Source organism: Canis lupus, chromosome 16 (assembly GCF_011100685.1).
Source record: "Canis lupus familiaris isolate Mischka breed German Shepherd chromosome 16, alternate assembly UU_Cfam_GSD_1.0, whole genome shotgun sequence".
In the NCBI taxonomy this organism is placed as follows: Eukaryota; Metazoa; Chordata; class Mammalia; order Carnivora; family Canidae; genus Canis; species Canis lupus.
Genome location: NC_049237.1, coordinates 19084456 through 19099897, shown reverse-complemented (window position 1 = coordinate 19099897; position 15442 = coordinate 19084456). Strand labels below are relative to the sequence as shown.

The 15442-nt window shown below is 58.8% G+C and overlaps 1 protein-coding gene and 1 long non-coding RNA gene across 2 annotated transcripts; one reads left to right on the top strand and one right to left on the bottom strand.

Moving 5' to 3' along the window:
* Nucleotides 1–1003: 1003 nt before the first annotated feature.
* EN2 (engrailed homeobox 2) lies at nucleotides 1004–7579 on the bottom strand. Its single transcript, XM_038559805.1, has 3 exons — nucleotides 6979–7579; nucleotides 6648–6904; nucleotides 1004–3304 (listed from the first exon to the last, which is right to left on the bottom strand). The coding sequence occupies exons 1-3, from the start codon at nucleotides 7419–7421 to the stop codon at nucleotides 2988–2990; spliced, it is 1017 nt and encodes a 338-aa protein (XP_038415733.1). The 5' UTR covers nucleotides 7422–7579; the 3' UTR covers nucleotides 1004–2987.
* A 1026-nt stretch (nucleotides 7580–8605) lies between these two features.
* Nucleotides 8606–15125, top strand: LOC106559806. Its single transcript, XR_005371377.1, has 3 exons — nucleotides 8606–8909; nucleotides 12930–13353; nucleotides 14820–15125. It is a non-coding gene; the product is annotated as an uncharacterized LOC106559806 (long non-coding RNA).
* The last annotated feature ends 317 nt before the right edge of the window (nucleotides 15126–15442 follow it).

Here is a 15442-nt window from a genome sequence, read left to right as displayed (position 1 = left end):
CATTACCTTACAAAACCGCGCATTGCCCCTCAACAATGTTATGATTTGTGAATTGATGAAAAGAACAAGAAAGATGGATTTGTGTAGTTATGCTGTCTTTTTATTAAAAAGAGAGAGTGGCCAATTAGGTAATAGAAGCCCCATCCTAAAGAATCCTCAGAATGGTACAGGGGGAGGGGAGAGACACTAGGGTTGCCTGAGTGATTACACCCCATTGACAATGACCCTGGAGCACTCCTGGGCCCGGGCAGCTAGGGCCCCAGAGCCTCTCTCTTGTTCATTCCTTGCATCTTTGCAAATCTTGGGAGCAGCCAGCCCCCCTCTCCTGCCTGAAGGCCCAGCTTTCCGTTGGGAAGCCTATGTAGACCCCAAAAATGCCTACCAGGTCTCCTTTGGCAGCAGATGATCCTCACTAGTCTCTGAGCTTCTTTTACTGGAAGAACAATCTTTTTCAAGGCAGGAGAGTCTGGACATAGACCAATTGGGCACCCAGGGTACACTCCACCATCCTGCCTGGCCACACTGGCCCTCACCACCCTCCCCAAAACACTATCCGGATGGATGCTTTGAGTCGTCTGGTCAGCTTGGGCTAAGTCTGTCCTTTTCCCCACATCTGCCTTGGGATATGTCCATGTCCTTTGCTTTGGGGGCTAAAAACAAAAGAGGAGAGCCCTCCCCAAGGGACCAGTGTCTCTGTCCCTCCCATTGGAACAGTGGGGAGGATGGCCACCTGTTGCTTTCTGTAGGATTTTCAACAATTATGCAATTATGGAATAGTACCATACTTTTAAACAGTTCCTTCTGGTAAAGAAATGTACTTCAATTACTTTGGTGGTTCTATGCTCACACAGGGGATATTTGAAGCGTCTTCTTTCTTTTTCTTTTTTTTTTTTTTTTTTCACCTCCCTGCTCCGATGGCAGCAAAGGCCAGGAGCACCAGAGCAGTTGGGCTGGACTTAGAAACACACTTAGAACAACTAGTCATTCCACCTCGGACATCCGATATTTTACAATAAAGCGATTTTTTTTTATTTAATGTAACTTTCAAGAATTTAAACACACAAAAAAATGCAAGGGGAATGTTCACAATGCTGATAACCACAGTTGTAAATAGAAACATTCATTTCTCATAAGATTATAAATATTTGATACTGGGACTGTAAAATGCACGTTTCATAAACTAAAAAATAAAAATAAAAAAATAAAAACCAAAAAACTTTGCTTCCTGCTAAAAAGGCATATCATTTCATTGAGTTTCCTAAGCAGCAGATGGTTATTCACAGAATTTTTAAATTACAACTTTTCTTTTTATAGTTTCCTTTTTAAAAAGGTTTGCACTAGTATGTACAAAGTGAGACTATTATCGCAGTGAAATAAAGAGGTTTAAGGCAAAGAGAGAAGTTCAACCTCAGCCCTCAGGGGTTCAGCGTGGGTCTGGCTCAGCCATGGGCACACCCCCTGGGCTGTCCTGGCTGCGGATGGACATTTGGACACGATTCTTTTTCCATACACTAGACAGGAGACAGTGCAGAGTTATATATATAGATAATGTGTTTGTTTATATATATGTACTTGGTGGGGATATATTGAATATATTTAATTTACACTGTACCACACCTTCAAAAATAAAATGTATATTAAAAAAACAAGAAAAGACAAAAAGTGATAAGAAATGATTATTTACATATTTTCTTCCTTCCTTTCAATCCTGGAGGATTCTGAGTTCCATTAAAAATCAAGGTAGCCACATGTTCCAGAACTATGGACTCATACACATTTGCTCGTGTGTGCGTACACGCAGTACATAGATTATGCACACACACACATATTTAACTTGAAAGAATGCTCTCCAAAACATGAGGCAGCCACTAAAAAAAAATTTTAAAAAATTTTAAAAAAAAGGAAGGGAAGAAAAAAAAAAGGAAGAAAAGAGCAGGTCCCTCTCGGGAGCTCTCTGCCTGTCCAGAGGCAGCAGACCTCAGCCACCTCTGGGGCCCATGCAAGTGCCTTGGTGAGCCAGTGGGGCCGCAGGAGATTCCCGGGGCTCGGAGGGCTGAGGGGCAGCTCTACCACTGCTGGTCTCCGCCACAGGCTGGGCCCACTGGCCTGGGATCCCTGAAGTGGGGCCTGGAGGCCAGAGGGCTGGCTCTGGCGGCAGGCGGCTTGGTAGGGGACAGCGACAGACACGACAGACAGAACAGAAGCACACAGAGAGGTGCTGGGAGGTGCTGGCCAGGCCTTGGTGAGAAGGAAGAGAGGAGGAGGAGGAGGAGGAGGAGGAGGAGGAGGAGCACCCAGAGAGAAGGCAGGAGGAGGGGAGCCGGGTGAGGCTGGGGGCCTGGGTGGCCCAGCACTATGGACCCAGGGTTCCCCAGGGGGTGCGCTCCTGACCACAGCCAGGCCCAGGCCGCACACTCCTCCCAGGACCCCAAAGGTCACCTGGCCCAGCCAGGGCCCCTGCCCTCCCCACTTGGGCCGGGGCCAGGGCTGGGGGCGCAGACCCTCCTGCTGTCCTCACTGAGCCCACACAAACGAAGTGGCAGAACTCAGAGACCAAGTAGGAGCTATTTATTCGGTTCACAGTCGTGTGAAATGCAGCAATAAAAATCTTTGGACTTCAGCAAGTTGTTTTAATTTTTTTCTTCTTTTGAAATTAAAAAATAAAAGTGTCCCATGTCCCACAACGGAGCCTAGGGGATTAGAAAAGATGAAACCCTAAGCAGCCCCCTTCGCAAACAAAACATAAAAATCATAAAATTAGCATAATCTCATAAACACAGAAAAACTCAAAAAATACTTTATAGTCAGATATTTTGGATTTTACACCACCTGTAAATTATATATACATAGAATATTGCAGAACCATAGCTAATACACGATATCTTCACTATGAATGCTGGTATAATCTTTATACACTGGCCCTTGATGATTTTAAATTATTGCATTGTTGAGCGCGGACTGAGACCAGACTCCGGGGCCCGCCCGCCCTACTCGCTGTCCGACTTGCCCTCCTTGGCGGTCGTTGAGTGGTTGTACAGGCCCTGTGCCATGAGGTGGACGGCCAGCGTGTTCTTGTTGCCTGTAGCCTTCTTGATCTTGGCGCGCTTGTTCTGGAACCAGATCTTGATCTGTGACTCGTTGAGGCTGAGCTCCTGCGCCAGGCTCTGGCGCCGCTGCTCGGTCAGGTACCTGTTGGTCTGGAACTCCGCCTTGAGCCTCTGCAGCTGCTCCGCCGTGAAGGCGGTGCGGGGCCGCTTGTCCTCTTTGTTGGGGTTCTTCTTCTTTGGTTTGCGAGATCTGGGACCTGGGTGGGCACGGTGGACAGAGGACACGGTGGTTAGGAGGGCTGGGGCCTGCCTGCCTACTCAAGGGGGAGCAACAGAGGGGCGAAGGGGCTGGGGAGGGAGGCGCCCGATTGGTCAGGGTCCGCTGGCATGCCGGGCTTGCTCTCTCCAGCCTCAAGGACCCACCCCACGAAAGGGGTGGAAAGCCAGAGGTGGGCCGAGGAAATCTGGGTGCAAGGGGCTGAGTGCGGGTACAGGGCAGGCTTAGTGGGAGGGTCTCCAGGGGCGCCTGGCTGGCTCAGGGCAGGGAGCCTGGAGTTCTTGATCTCGGGGGTCAGAGTTTGAGCCCCACATGTGGCCTAGAGTTTGCATAAGGTTAAGGAAGGAAGGAAGGAAGGAAGGAAGGAAGGAAGGAAGGAAGGAAGGAAGGAAGGAAGGAAGGAAAGAAAGAAAGAAAGAAAGAAAGAAAGAAAGAAAGAAAGAAAGAAAGAAAGAAAGAAAGAAAGAAAGAAAGAAAGAAAGAAAGAAAGAAAGAAAGAAAGAAAGAAAGAAAGAAAGAAAGAAAGAAAGAAAGAGAAAGATCGATCTCCAGATAAAAGGGAAAGTCTTACAGGAGAGCAAAAGCCCCAAACTTCCTAGCATGGCGTCTTTCTGTCCAGGAGTAAGGACTGGGTGGCGCAGGAGGGGGAAGAGGGACGCTGGAGGAGGGGCAGGCAGCGGGAGCAGCAGGAGGAGCTCAGGAACAGCACCGGATGCCCCCAGGGGCTGATACCCTCAGGGCTCAGGGGCGGTGGGCAGTAAGGGGGTCTGCCTCCACCCTGGCCTCTCTCCTCCCCTAACTGGCCTTGTGGGTCCCAGTTCATTGTTTCCTTTCCAGAGGGGAGACCGCACACACATCCTTCCTTTCCTGGATGGGGAAGGACCACGGAGCCACCTCCCACTGAGGCTCCCAGTACAGGCACCCCCTCCTGGACTCGGGCTTCCCCAGTGGGGGCCACAGTGGAGCCCAGCTGACCTTGCATAGAGGGTCTCCTCCTGCTGGGATGCACCCTCTCCGCCCAGCACCACTGGAGGCTGGTCTGGGACAGGTCCTAGGACCCAGCCATCTGGAAAGGCCGGGATGAGGGGAGCAGAGAGGAGAGCCAAGCCTTTCTTTATTGTTGGTGTCTCGAAGTTCAGCCCCACGAAGGTGTCTTTGAGGGAAGAGACTGCAGAGGCCGCTAGGGGAGGGAGGCCAGGCTGCACATGTGTGGGTTTCTTACTCAGTACAGTGATCCAACTTTGGGGAGCTCCGGTCCCAGTTCCTCCCTAGAGGCTGATGGCGGGAGGCTGGACCCCTGCCCGACCCCTCCAGCAGCTAGAACCCCCCAGGTCTCCGCAGCATGCCCACCAGCCCAGCCAGCAGGGCCAAGGGACAGCCCCACCACCCTGCACAGCGGCTGCAGAGGGAACTCGCCGGAGGCCCCCCCAGCTGCTGCTGAACCGACCTGGAGGGCGCGGAATGCACCCGGGCTGCTCGGGCCAGGGGTGTGGGCCAGCCAGAGCTCCCTGCCCGTCGGCCCGGCGGCGCGCTCCGGGAAAACCACACTCGGGAAGACGGGCTGGGGGCGCCGGCGACGGGGCGCCAAGCCCCATTGGGTGCAAACCCCTGGTCTTCCAGACTCTAGAGCAGACCCCCACCGAGCCCCGCGCCCCCACCCACCCCGAGCGCGCCCACCGTCCCCACCCCTGCTGCGCAGAAGCCGAGGGCGCTGGTTCCGAGCCGGCGGGAGGGCTGTGCTGGAGAGGCTGCCTGGGTGCGCGAAGGCTGGGGTGGCTCCCGGAGCCCTGCTCCGACCGGAGCGCGGCCTTGTGCTCTCGGGAGGCCCGTGCTGCGCCTCCCCGGCCCGGGCAGCACGCTCCCTACCCTCCATCCCCTCCGGTCCCGAGGGCTCTTGCACACGTGAACCGGCCCATAAGAAGATACACGGCATTTTGCAGAAACAAAATTTCCCTAAAATCAGGATTTTTAGTTCTCTTTCTTTGATTTTCTTTCAAAACTGAAATACTTAAGAGTTGCAGCAACAGAAGCAAACCTCAGCAAAGAAAACTCTCTGCCTTGCTTCTTTCTAAAAGGCCCAGAAATACACATGTTACCTTATGGGTTTAAGTCGGGGATTCCATGAGGCCGGGCCGGGCTGCGGGGCTCCCGCGGGCACCGGGCCTGACGCGGCCTCCACTCGACCGCCGCACAAAGCTGGGCCGAGCCTCCTCGCTGGCTGCATTGTGAGCCTCTATGTTAATTAAATATTAACAAAGGAGGGAGGCGAGAACAATGGAGCAAATTTCAGATCTAGCGGGAGAAATGTGGATTTCCTTGGAAAGACACACACGGGTTTCTGCGGGAAGTCGGCCCAGGGGCGACTGGGTTGCGCTGATTTGGGTAAACAACCCCCGCCAAACAGTGGAGGTCTGGGGGCCGCCGGTTGGGGACAAATGGAGCCCGCTCCTAATGGCGGGTTTGCAGCTGCAGCACCTCCCACCCCCCCCCCCCCCCCCCCCCCCCCCCCCCCCGCCCCGTCACCCCATCTCAGGCAACGGAGGATTTCCATCAGGACATGCATTCAGCTTTTACAAACCTAGATCTATGGAGAATACACCCAGAACCTCTGCACACCCCCGCGGGCCCCTGCACCCCACCCGGCCCAAATTGGCTCTTTCCTCCCTGGAGCTGCCCGGGGAAACCTCTGCAAGCAGGTCCTTTATTTGGGGGGGGGGGGCTGCGGGCCTCCGTCTTATCGGCCGGGGTGCTGAGCTTCCCCACCGGGCCAAGGGCACCTCTGTTTACACCCCTTCCCTACTTCTAGCCAACCCGCCCCCCCCCCCACCCACACACCCAGCCCAGGCCAAAGGAAGAGTCTGAAGCCTCGCTCCTTCTTTCTCTGGCTTCCTCTGGGATAACTGGGTTGGGGCGAGCTGGGCATGGGTCCTGGGTCTCTACTGAGTTGGAAGGACGGAGAAATTGTTGAGTCCAGCTTCTAGGCCAGTCTTGCAGCCACCCACCTCTCGTCTCACCAAATAAACTCCAGGCCGGGGAGAGAAGAGCCGGGGACTTTGGGGAGTGGCCCCAAAACCAAGAAAGAGAGGGAGAGAGAGAATCCTGTCGCTTCCTGCTTTTCTAAGCGGTCTGTACCCCCCTGCGATTCCGTCGAGCCCCCTCCCCTCGGGCCGCTGCCCCGGCCGGCGTCAGGCGCACACAACGTCCCTGTTTGTGCGTCTTTGTGTGTGCTGGGGCTGGGGGTGCCGTCCCGGCGTCTCTTCCTCGGGGTGAGTCCCCGGCCGGCGCCTCCCGCAACCCCGCGGGCCTCCCCGCCTGCCGCTCACCTGAAGAAGGCCGGTCCGAGTAGCGCGTGCAGTAGACCCAGGCCGGCCAGAGCATGGGCTGCGCGCCCAGGTTGGCGCCGGCCTGCGAGCTGTCCGAGTCCGAGCTCACCGACAGGTCTCCGCCGCCGCCCAGGGCGCGGGCCTTGAGCGCCCCGTCCAGGGGGCCCCCGGCGTCGCCGCCTTTCTTGGCGCCGCCGTGCAGCGAGAGCGCCTTGGAGCCGCCTTCGCCGTCGCCCGGAGAGTCGCCGCCGCCGCCGCCGCCGCCGCCGCCGCACAGCCGCCGCCACAGCCGCCGCCGCCGCCGCCGCCGCCGCCGCCGCCGCCGCCGCCGGGCAGCGGCCCGCCCGCCCCGGGCGCCCCGGGCGCGCTCAGCCGGGCCTCTCGGCCCGACCCCGGGAGCCGCTCGGCGCCGCCCGCGCCGCCGCCTCCTTCCGCGCCGCCCGCGCCGCCTTCCCCGCCGGCGCCGCCGCCTCTTCCTCCTCCCGCGCCGGCACAGCACGTCCCCGCGTCCTTCCTCCGGCCGAACTCGGGCCGCAAGATGTTGTCGATGAAGAAGTTGGTGATGCGGTGCGGGTGCTGGTGGTTGCCCGGCGCCTGCAGGGCCGCGGGCAGCATCAGAGCCCGCCGGCGGCCGGTGTCCGCGTCGCCCGGGCTGCCGCCGCCTCCCGAGCCGCCGCTGGGGCTGGATTCCGGCTGCCGCTGCCCCTGCCCCTCCGCCGCCGCCGCCGCCGCCGCCGCCGCCGCCTCGCTGGGCTTGGGGTCATGCTCCTCCATGCTGTTCACCACAAATCCCGAATCGGCTCTCCGGGGCCCCCCTCCAACCAGCCCTCGGCCCGCCCGCGGTGCGCGGAGACTGTCGCGGCCGGCTCCCGCTCCGACCCCCCGGGGCTTCCGAGGGCGCGCGCGGCGGGGGCCCGGGCCGGGCTCCTGCGAGTCCCCGGCCGCGCTCGGAGCGGAGCCACGTTCCAATCCACGAGCCGAGTCGGGAGACACCGGGAGTGGCGCGGCGCGCGGACGCCGGCGATTCAGAGCGGGGTCCTGGTCTCTGCCGCGCGCCGGGCGCTAGACGGTCACAGCGGGCCGGCGGGGACCCGGGGCTCCTCCGCGGCTCTGCGCGCCGGTTCCGCGCGCGGCCGCCGCCGCCGCCGCCTCCGCCGCCGCCGCCGCCGCCGGTGCTGCTGCCGCCGCGGCCGCCCGGGCTGGAGCTGCGCGCATGCAGGCAGCGCGCTCCCCGGCGCTCACGCCCGCCCGGGCCCGCTCGGGCCGCCGCCGCCGCCCGGCCGCCCCCGCCCGCGCGCCCCGGCCGGCCCTCGAGGGTGCGGGGCGCCAGCGGTCAGCGCGCCCGCCGCCGCCGCCAGCACGCACATGGAGGCCCGCGGGCCCGCGCTGCGCTCGGCCGCCGCCCCGCTGCGGGCCGGGGCGCCCCACCGGCGTGCGGGTGCGGGTGCGGGTGCGGGTGCGGGTGCGGGTGCGGCCGCGCCCCCGCCGAGCCCCGCCGAGCCCCGCGGCCCGAGGCGCATGGGGGAGCGGCGGGAGGCGCGGGCTGGGCCGGGCCGGGCCGGGCCGGGCTGGGCGGCCCCGCTCCCTCGCCGTCTGCGCGCCCTCGCCGCCTCGGCCTCCGCGCGGGCTCGGGCGGCTTCCAGGCGCTCGGCGCAACCTGAGACACTTTCACTCTGGATTTTTGTTCTTATTTTTAACAGAGCCCCCTCGAGTGACGTCGCGGGCCGGTCTCCTGGACACGTGCCTCGGGCCAATGGCCGCAGCGCCGCGCGCCCACGTGACGCGCCGGCGGCCGCTCGGTGACAGGAGCCGCCCGCGCCCCTCCCCCCGCCGCCGCCCCTCCCCCCCTTAAAGCGGCCGCGTCCTCGGGCTCCGCGTGCGGGCGCCGCGGCCCCCGCGAGCCCGCGACCGCGTTGCCTGCGCTCGCCCGCGCTTCCCCGGCCGTCCCTCGGCTCGCGGGCCCCCGGCGCCCCCGCGGCGGCCCCGCCGGCTCATCCGGGCGAGCGTCGGCGGACACGCGCTGGAAGATTGCTATTTTTAACATTTCCATATTGTTTACCGTGGGGAAAAATCCCACAATTCCTTGCACAAAAATGCATAAATAATATTAAATGAGCTGCCGACATACAAAGGGACTTTTGTAGTCTCCTTTCCTGCTGGCGGAGGGGGAACTGTCACTTACACTTGACTTTGGTAACCTGGCAGATTCCTGACTTAACCGCAGAGCTGGCGCGCAGGACCCTCCTCCCGTAGACACTCCCTGTAAGTGTGCATGTGTATGTGCGTGTGCGTGTGCGTGAGCGGGGAGGCGCGTGCATACGGCGCGATTCCACCCGGGAACGCCGGTGCTCGTGCAGCCTGCGTGTAGACCCCGAGGAGCGCGGGCACAGGACTCGGGGCTCCGCGTGGGAAGGAGCCGTAAAGGAGCACGGCACGTTCGCCCTGAATCTTCTGTTTTGGGAAGGAGAGGAGGGTTGACGATTCGGTCAAAGCTTCAACGCCATCCAGAGAGAAGACCCCGGGGCAGCCGTGGCCCCGCGGGTTCTCAGACCACCCTCCCACCCCCACATCTCTACCCCCACCGAGGGGCTGGCTGCCAGGCCCTTCCTTCACCTCGTTTTCTTTGTCCTAAAATCCCTTCAACGAGTTCCTCCTCGGGAAAACAGGGGGTGGACGGCTGAGGGCTCCAGTTCCCTTCTCCGCACTCCTCCCCCTTTTTTCTCTACGCCTTTCTAAATTTGCTCTCCAGTCCTGTCAGATGTCCACCTTGAACTTCTGTTTCCTCTTCGCCTCCCCCTCCTCTTTTAGGCTCCTTCCGGTTTGCTCTTCCCTCCTCCCCCAGCTGCAGATACCCCACGGAACATCCCTGTTCCCCTAAGCTTGGCTGTCCCTCAATCAAAATGCATTTTTATGGAGATTTGCAAACTTCAGGAAGCCTCCGAGAGGACGGCTCCAAGGCTTTAGGAGCCTGACACAATAAAAGTACTCCCGGTGGAAGGAGGGATGGGGAGGAGGAGGGAGAAAGGCGCATTGGAGCTTTGAGGCCCACTGCAGAGCAGCTCCAGCCCCGGGGCTGCCAGTGGGGGACTGCCAGGCTCGGCAAGCGGCCCTCTCGACTGTGGCAGTGGGGTGTCCGAGCCACCTTGAGTGTTGACGGCCTCACCCTAGCCTGACTGGACTCTCTGCCCATCATACCCAGGTTCTGTGATCTTTCCTATCCACTCTGTCCACTCCCTGCAAGCTCCAGAGTGCAGGCCTGTGGGGGAGAAGAAACAGCAGTTACAAGCGTTCTGTTCCCAGGCCAATTAACCCTCTGAGGGGGTACCTCGGTGGGGGACAGGAGAAGGTGATGGGCTGGGTCAGCTGGCCACTAAAGGTGGACTGCATGTTTGTAGGCTCCGGAGGTAGATGGAAAGGTTCACTGATCCTCTGTGAGACTCAAACAGGGTAGAGAAGGCAATTCTCACCTGGGGTGACTCACATCTACTACCTCCCTCGCCCCTGTTTCCTCCTATTGGAGGGGTCCTTGCCAAGTTATCCAACTAGGTACGTAACTGCCAGGGGCCCTCCCTGGGTCTCAAAAAAAAATCAAACCTCACAGTCTGCCTGCCCCTAGGAAAATGGGGCTGGTGAGGTTTGAGGGAATACCCTATCCACTTGTGTTGATGGTTTTCGGGGAAATTTTCCTGCAACTCTGAGAACCCTAATCATCACCATCCAGGGAATGTCCAATTACTTTGGGTCTTCAGAACTCGGAGGGAGCGGAGGGAAGGCCCAGGGCTGGTCTGCTTCCTGCAAAGCCATCCCAGGTTAATTTCTCCACCTGTCCCATGAAAAATCAATTAGGCCGTCTCCTGAGAAATATTTTCTAATTTCTGGGGGAAACTTTGCCTCTGATTGCCTTAGCATTAAGCGAGCCCACGGGCTGGACTTCCACTGTGTTCTTTCCTGCAACCCAGACCCATATTTATGGCTGCAACAGGAAGTCTGAAAAGCAGCACGCTATCCCCAGGCAAACCTAGCCTGCTTGTGGGCAGCAACCTTTGGACACCAGGTCTCCAGGGTCAGGCTGGTCTGAGGAAGAAGGCTGGGAGAGGGGAGCCAGAGGTGCAGCAGCAGGAAGAGAGCAAAAAGGAAGGAATATGGTGAGAAATAATTAGAGTATCAGGCCCCCCAAAGCCAACGCAAACATGACAATAATTCCCGAAAACAGCGCCCCTCGAGAGTGAGCACCATACAAAGGGCCAGGGGGGCAGGGAGCAGGGGAATCTGGGCCCAAGTTGCCCAAGTTGAGGGAATTCTAAATCTTACAACATGGGTGTCGCAACAAGCTGTCTCAGGAAGGTCCAGCTGGGCCTCCTGCGGAATCCGGTACACCAGCCCGGCTGTGCTTTATGGCGGGCGGGGAGGAGGTGGTGGGGCATCTGCAAGTCCCTCTGTGGAGCACGGGGATGCCTGCCCTGCAGCTGTTTTGCCCCGCGGGCCTGCACCCCCTACTGCCTGACCCTGCCGGCCACCGCTGCACTCCGGTCGGCTTCTCGGTGGGCGAACCGCTGGCCAGAGAGCCACCGCTGGACGTTTGTCTGGTCCCTGGTGGAAAGTGAGGCGGAGGCCAGGAAGCTCGAATACTCCCACTCTCGCAGGTGCAGGGGAGCGTCCTCAAACCACCCACTTTCAGAGAACTACCTCCGTACTTCCCGGGCTATCTGCACAAAGACGGGCCAGGGAAGAGCATCCAAAGGAAAGGGCTTCCAGACACGTCAATTTAGAATAGAGACACTAGTATCACAAATAAAAGCTGGCGCATGGCTGCGGTTGGCAGCCGATGGCAGGAGCGCTCCTGTGGAGGTTAGGTGCCTGGCTGCAGATGCAGCCTCCTTTTTCTCCCCCCTAAAAGAAGGCTGGGGGAGGGTGACTTTTCTGGCAGCTCTGTTGTCCTCTCACTTCCCACACTTGTCTAGGTGGGTGTGAGGACACTTGGGGAAAAAACAAAGGTGGTGAGAGGAGCCTTCGCTTGCAGGGGTCCCTGCCACTCGGCTGGTGGAGATGCCCAACAATTCCAGACAGTGAGACTTTGACCCCAACAAAATCAGCCCGGAGGCCCCTGCACCCCCCTGGTGGAGAGCTGGCTCCTCACGGCCTGGCCCTGGGCCCTGAGACCAGCTGAGCTGGGGAAGTTGGGCCGAGCAGAGAGAACCGTCCCCAGCCTGCCGGACCACCAGACAGCCGGACAGCTACCCTTGGTGCCGTGGCCATTCCAGGCCCGCAGACAAAGGTCTAAGTGAAGGGGCCCCGGGAGCAGGGGGTGGGTTGGGTGGGGCAGCGGGCAAAGGGAGCCTGTTGGTGCTCACCTCCAAGGGAAATACTGGCCTATGGATCCAGCCGGCAAACTTGGGGCCCAGGGTTGTGGAGGCTGGGCCTGGGGTCAGGGGCCTCAGCTGGGTAACCCCAGGAAGGAAGGGGTTAAGCACAGCAGGGGCAAAGCCTGGGAGAGGCTGAAGCTGGTAGGGAGCAGAGGCACCCAGGCTCCTGGGTCCTATGCTCCAGGCCTCACGCCTCTCCCTGTCCCAGGCCAACAAGGGTCATCCAGCTCCCCAGAGGCAGTGCCAGGTGCCACGGAGAGCCTGGTGGGCAGGGGGTGGCCAGGGAGGCTGGGCTGAGGAGGGCCACACCGGGCTGCAGGCAGCGCTGGCTGCCTGGTCTCTGCTTGGAGAGCTGGAGAAGTGGCAGCTTGTGTTCAGCAAAAGCTCCCTGGGTGTCAGAGGGTACCAAGTGTGAGAGACACCCCACTGGAGAACACTGTCCTGTCCAGACCACAGGGAGAGGTCCTCATGTTGATGCTTAGCTCAAGAGCTAGCTTGGGAGAGCCGGGGAGATGGGTAGAGGATGGGCAGATCTCCAGAGCTAGAGACTACGGTGCACAAAGCGTCCCTAACCTCATTTCTCTTGAAAACAGAAGCTTCTAAAGGGGGATGTGTAGGCTGGCCGTGCTAGTGCTGCCGAACTCACACCGAACTCCGAACACCGTCTTGGCCCATGCCTATCCTCCCTTGACTTTCTCCATGGCCAGGTGACTCGTGGCTTAAGCGAACTGACTTGGGGATTCTTTGGGAATCACTTTGCACCCTGGAGGCCCCTTTCCTGCTATCTCAACCTGTTTCACTGCCATTCCTAATCCTAGTCAAATCTGGACCCCTCCGGAAGTGGGGCCCAATTATACTCCAGAGCAATCACACCTCTGGGGTCTGGCTTGGACGTTTTTTTTGTTTTTGTTTTTTCCAGAGCAGCCTGTGCAGCGTCACATTTGAGGGTCAGACAGACTGTTCCATGACCTAATGCCTCTACTGTAAAGAATGTGTCCCCTGAGAATCGCAGCCACCAGAAGAAAGTGACACATTCCAAGTAACCCAGAGGAAAATGGGTAACACTGGTTTGGCAAAGGAATTTGAAGAGCGGCACTCATGGTTGGAGCTGTCTCAGCACAGCAAAACAAGAAGACATGTAAAAGGATAATAGTGGAGGAAACCAGCCACCCTCTCCAACGTTCTGATTGCTTACAAACAGGGGAAGAACTTCAAATATCTACCCAGTGTCTTCCTTTTGACCTTTGGAAGGAAAGCAAGAGCTTCGAAAGGAACTCCCACGACACCTGCTTCTCCTCATGGAGCATGAGGGTTTTCCCCATCTCTTTCCCTAAAAGCCACAGGTAATGACGGATAGGCTAGCAGAGCATAAACTCACATATGCTGACTTTATGCTGTTTTTGGAAATATGGTTTGAGTAGCTAGAGATTTTCAGAACTTTGCGCAAGTTTAGGCTTAACGTAGAGTGCCTGGATCCAGCCTGGTCAATCTACCTACAGCTAGAGAAACAAATGGGCTCAGGAATCTGATTTGATGTCAGGGAGAACATGTCTACATGATCGCTCTCAAATATACGGGGCTGAGGAGCACCTTACTGGGGAGGAGGAGGGTTATGTAGAGCTATGCACTTGTTCAGTTGAGGGAGGGAGGATTTTTTTAAAAACTGTTCTAGTTAGTTTTTTTCCCTTTATTAAATAGAACACTGTAGTTTGATATAAAATCATAAAAGTACCTTGTGATTTAAATTCATACATTCTCAGAGACTTCAACGACATTGGTCACCTCTTGAGCTTCAGTATCTAATTGGTGAACATTCTGAAATGTCTGGTCTAGGGAGGTATGTCCCACTTTGGTAAATTCCTGTGCTGAGTGCAGCAGAGCCCTGGTGGGAAGAGGGGTGGCCCTTCACCAGCACAAAGGCTCCTGCCCCAGCTTGCTGACTGGGCAGGCTGGGCTAGGCACGGTGTCCCCTGCACAGTTGGGTGCCTGCTCTCAGTAACTTCTCGGGGTGAGCTGCCTTCCCCTGAGCCCCTCTGAAGGATAGATGGTCCTGCTAGGGCTGGGGGACACTCTCAGAACCTACCTCCCCGCTAGCCTCTGCCTGTTCCCTCACCCCAGTTCCTCTACTCCACTTAAGGGAGAATACACAAAGCGAGGTTTGAAAGTGAGGGCACACGGCAGAAGTGCTCTCTTTCTCTTCCAAAACTCTTCCATCCCCTCCGTTCCTCTACAAAAAACAAAACAAAACAAAAACAAAAAACAAACAAAAAAACCCCAAAAACAAAACAAACAAACAAACAAAAAACACAAAAAACTCCATTCCTCCACAGGCCTTTGTGTTGTGTTTTATGTTATGGAGTTTCAGGATTTTGTGTGTGTCTCATATCAGATAATCCCCTAAGACACAACAGCCTCTGTGATGCCGGCAAAGTCCAGAGACTATGCCATTTGGAGAATTAGCACAGGCTGGGAGACAGAAATGGGATACGAGCTAGGATTTCCCACATATGCAGCTAATGCCCTTAAATTCCTTGGGATTTACACCTCCCCATCTACCAGGAACAGGAGATAGAGCTGCTCTAATTAACTGCCTGCTTTTGGCTCTCAGTTGGCACTGCCAGGGCCGACCCGGGCGCACTGGGGCCTCTGGGGTACAGACGTGGGAGCCGCGCCTGGGGCTGAGTGGTCTGGGGCTGCCGGCCGGCCGGAAGGCTTGGTGCCACGGCATGGCAGACACACTCGGAGGGCACAGCTCGGGTTCCGCAAACACGGCACACTTCAGGTGACAGCTTTTCTGTTATATTTGCAGATACAAGTCCAGCAACTCCTCGTGCAAAGCAGCCAGGAGCAGCTCAGCCCTGAAAAAAACAGAATGTACAACGAAGGGTGGACCGGTCGGGCGCCCCACTCCGGGGGCAGGCTCCGCAGCCAGCGATCGGAATGGATTTAGGATCGAGAAGATCCGCAAAGGCGAGCGTCCACCGGGGCTGGAGACGGCCGAGTGCGGGCGTGCGGCCTTTCTTCCCCGGCGGGCGGAAACCTCCTTTCCACGGTGGCAACAACTCCTGGAAAACAGAAAATCGCGCGAGCAGGAGAGCGGCGGCGCCTGCCTGCGGCCCGGGCGCGCGGAGAGCTCCCTCTCCGGGACCCCGGGCGCGTCGCGCTTGCAGGCTCCAGGCGGGGTGGGGGCCCGCGCGCGCCGGCCTGCTCCGCGAGCCAGAGGGAAGGGCCGCCCCGCAGCACCCCGGAAGGGCCTGGAGGCGTCTCGGGCCAGCGGCCAGCGCAGGCCTCCGCTCCCGGGGACAGCGGTCGCCGCGGCCGAGGCGGGGGTGGGGCGCCCCGCGCTGCAGCCTCCCGTCGTGCGCGGGCCCCGCGGAGCTGGCCGAGGGGCGGGAGCCGGCGGTGCGCGCGGGGGAGGCGGGGGCGGCGGGG

What these genes read in the sequence shown, in the direction of transcription:
- EN2 (XM_038559805.1), bottom strand. Translation starts at nt 7,421, where the DNA reads ATGGAGGAGCATGACCCCAAGCCCAGCGAGGCGGCGGCGGCGGCGGCG. An exon ending in GGGGCGGGCGGGCCGCTGCC is followed by an intron (nt 6,905 to 6,978) that starts CGGCGGCGGCGG and finishes CGGCGGCGGCGG; the next exon opens with CGGCGGCGGCGGCGACTCTC. An exon ending in CTCGGACCGGCCTTCTTCAG is followed by an intron (nt 3,305 to 6,647) that starts GTGAGCGGCAGG and finishes GTGCCCACCCAG; the next exon opens with GTCCCAGATCTCGCAAACCA.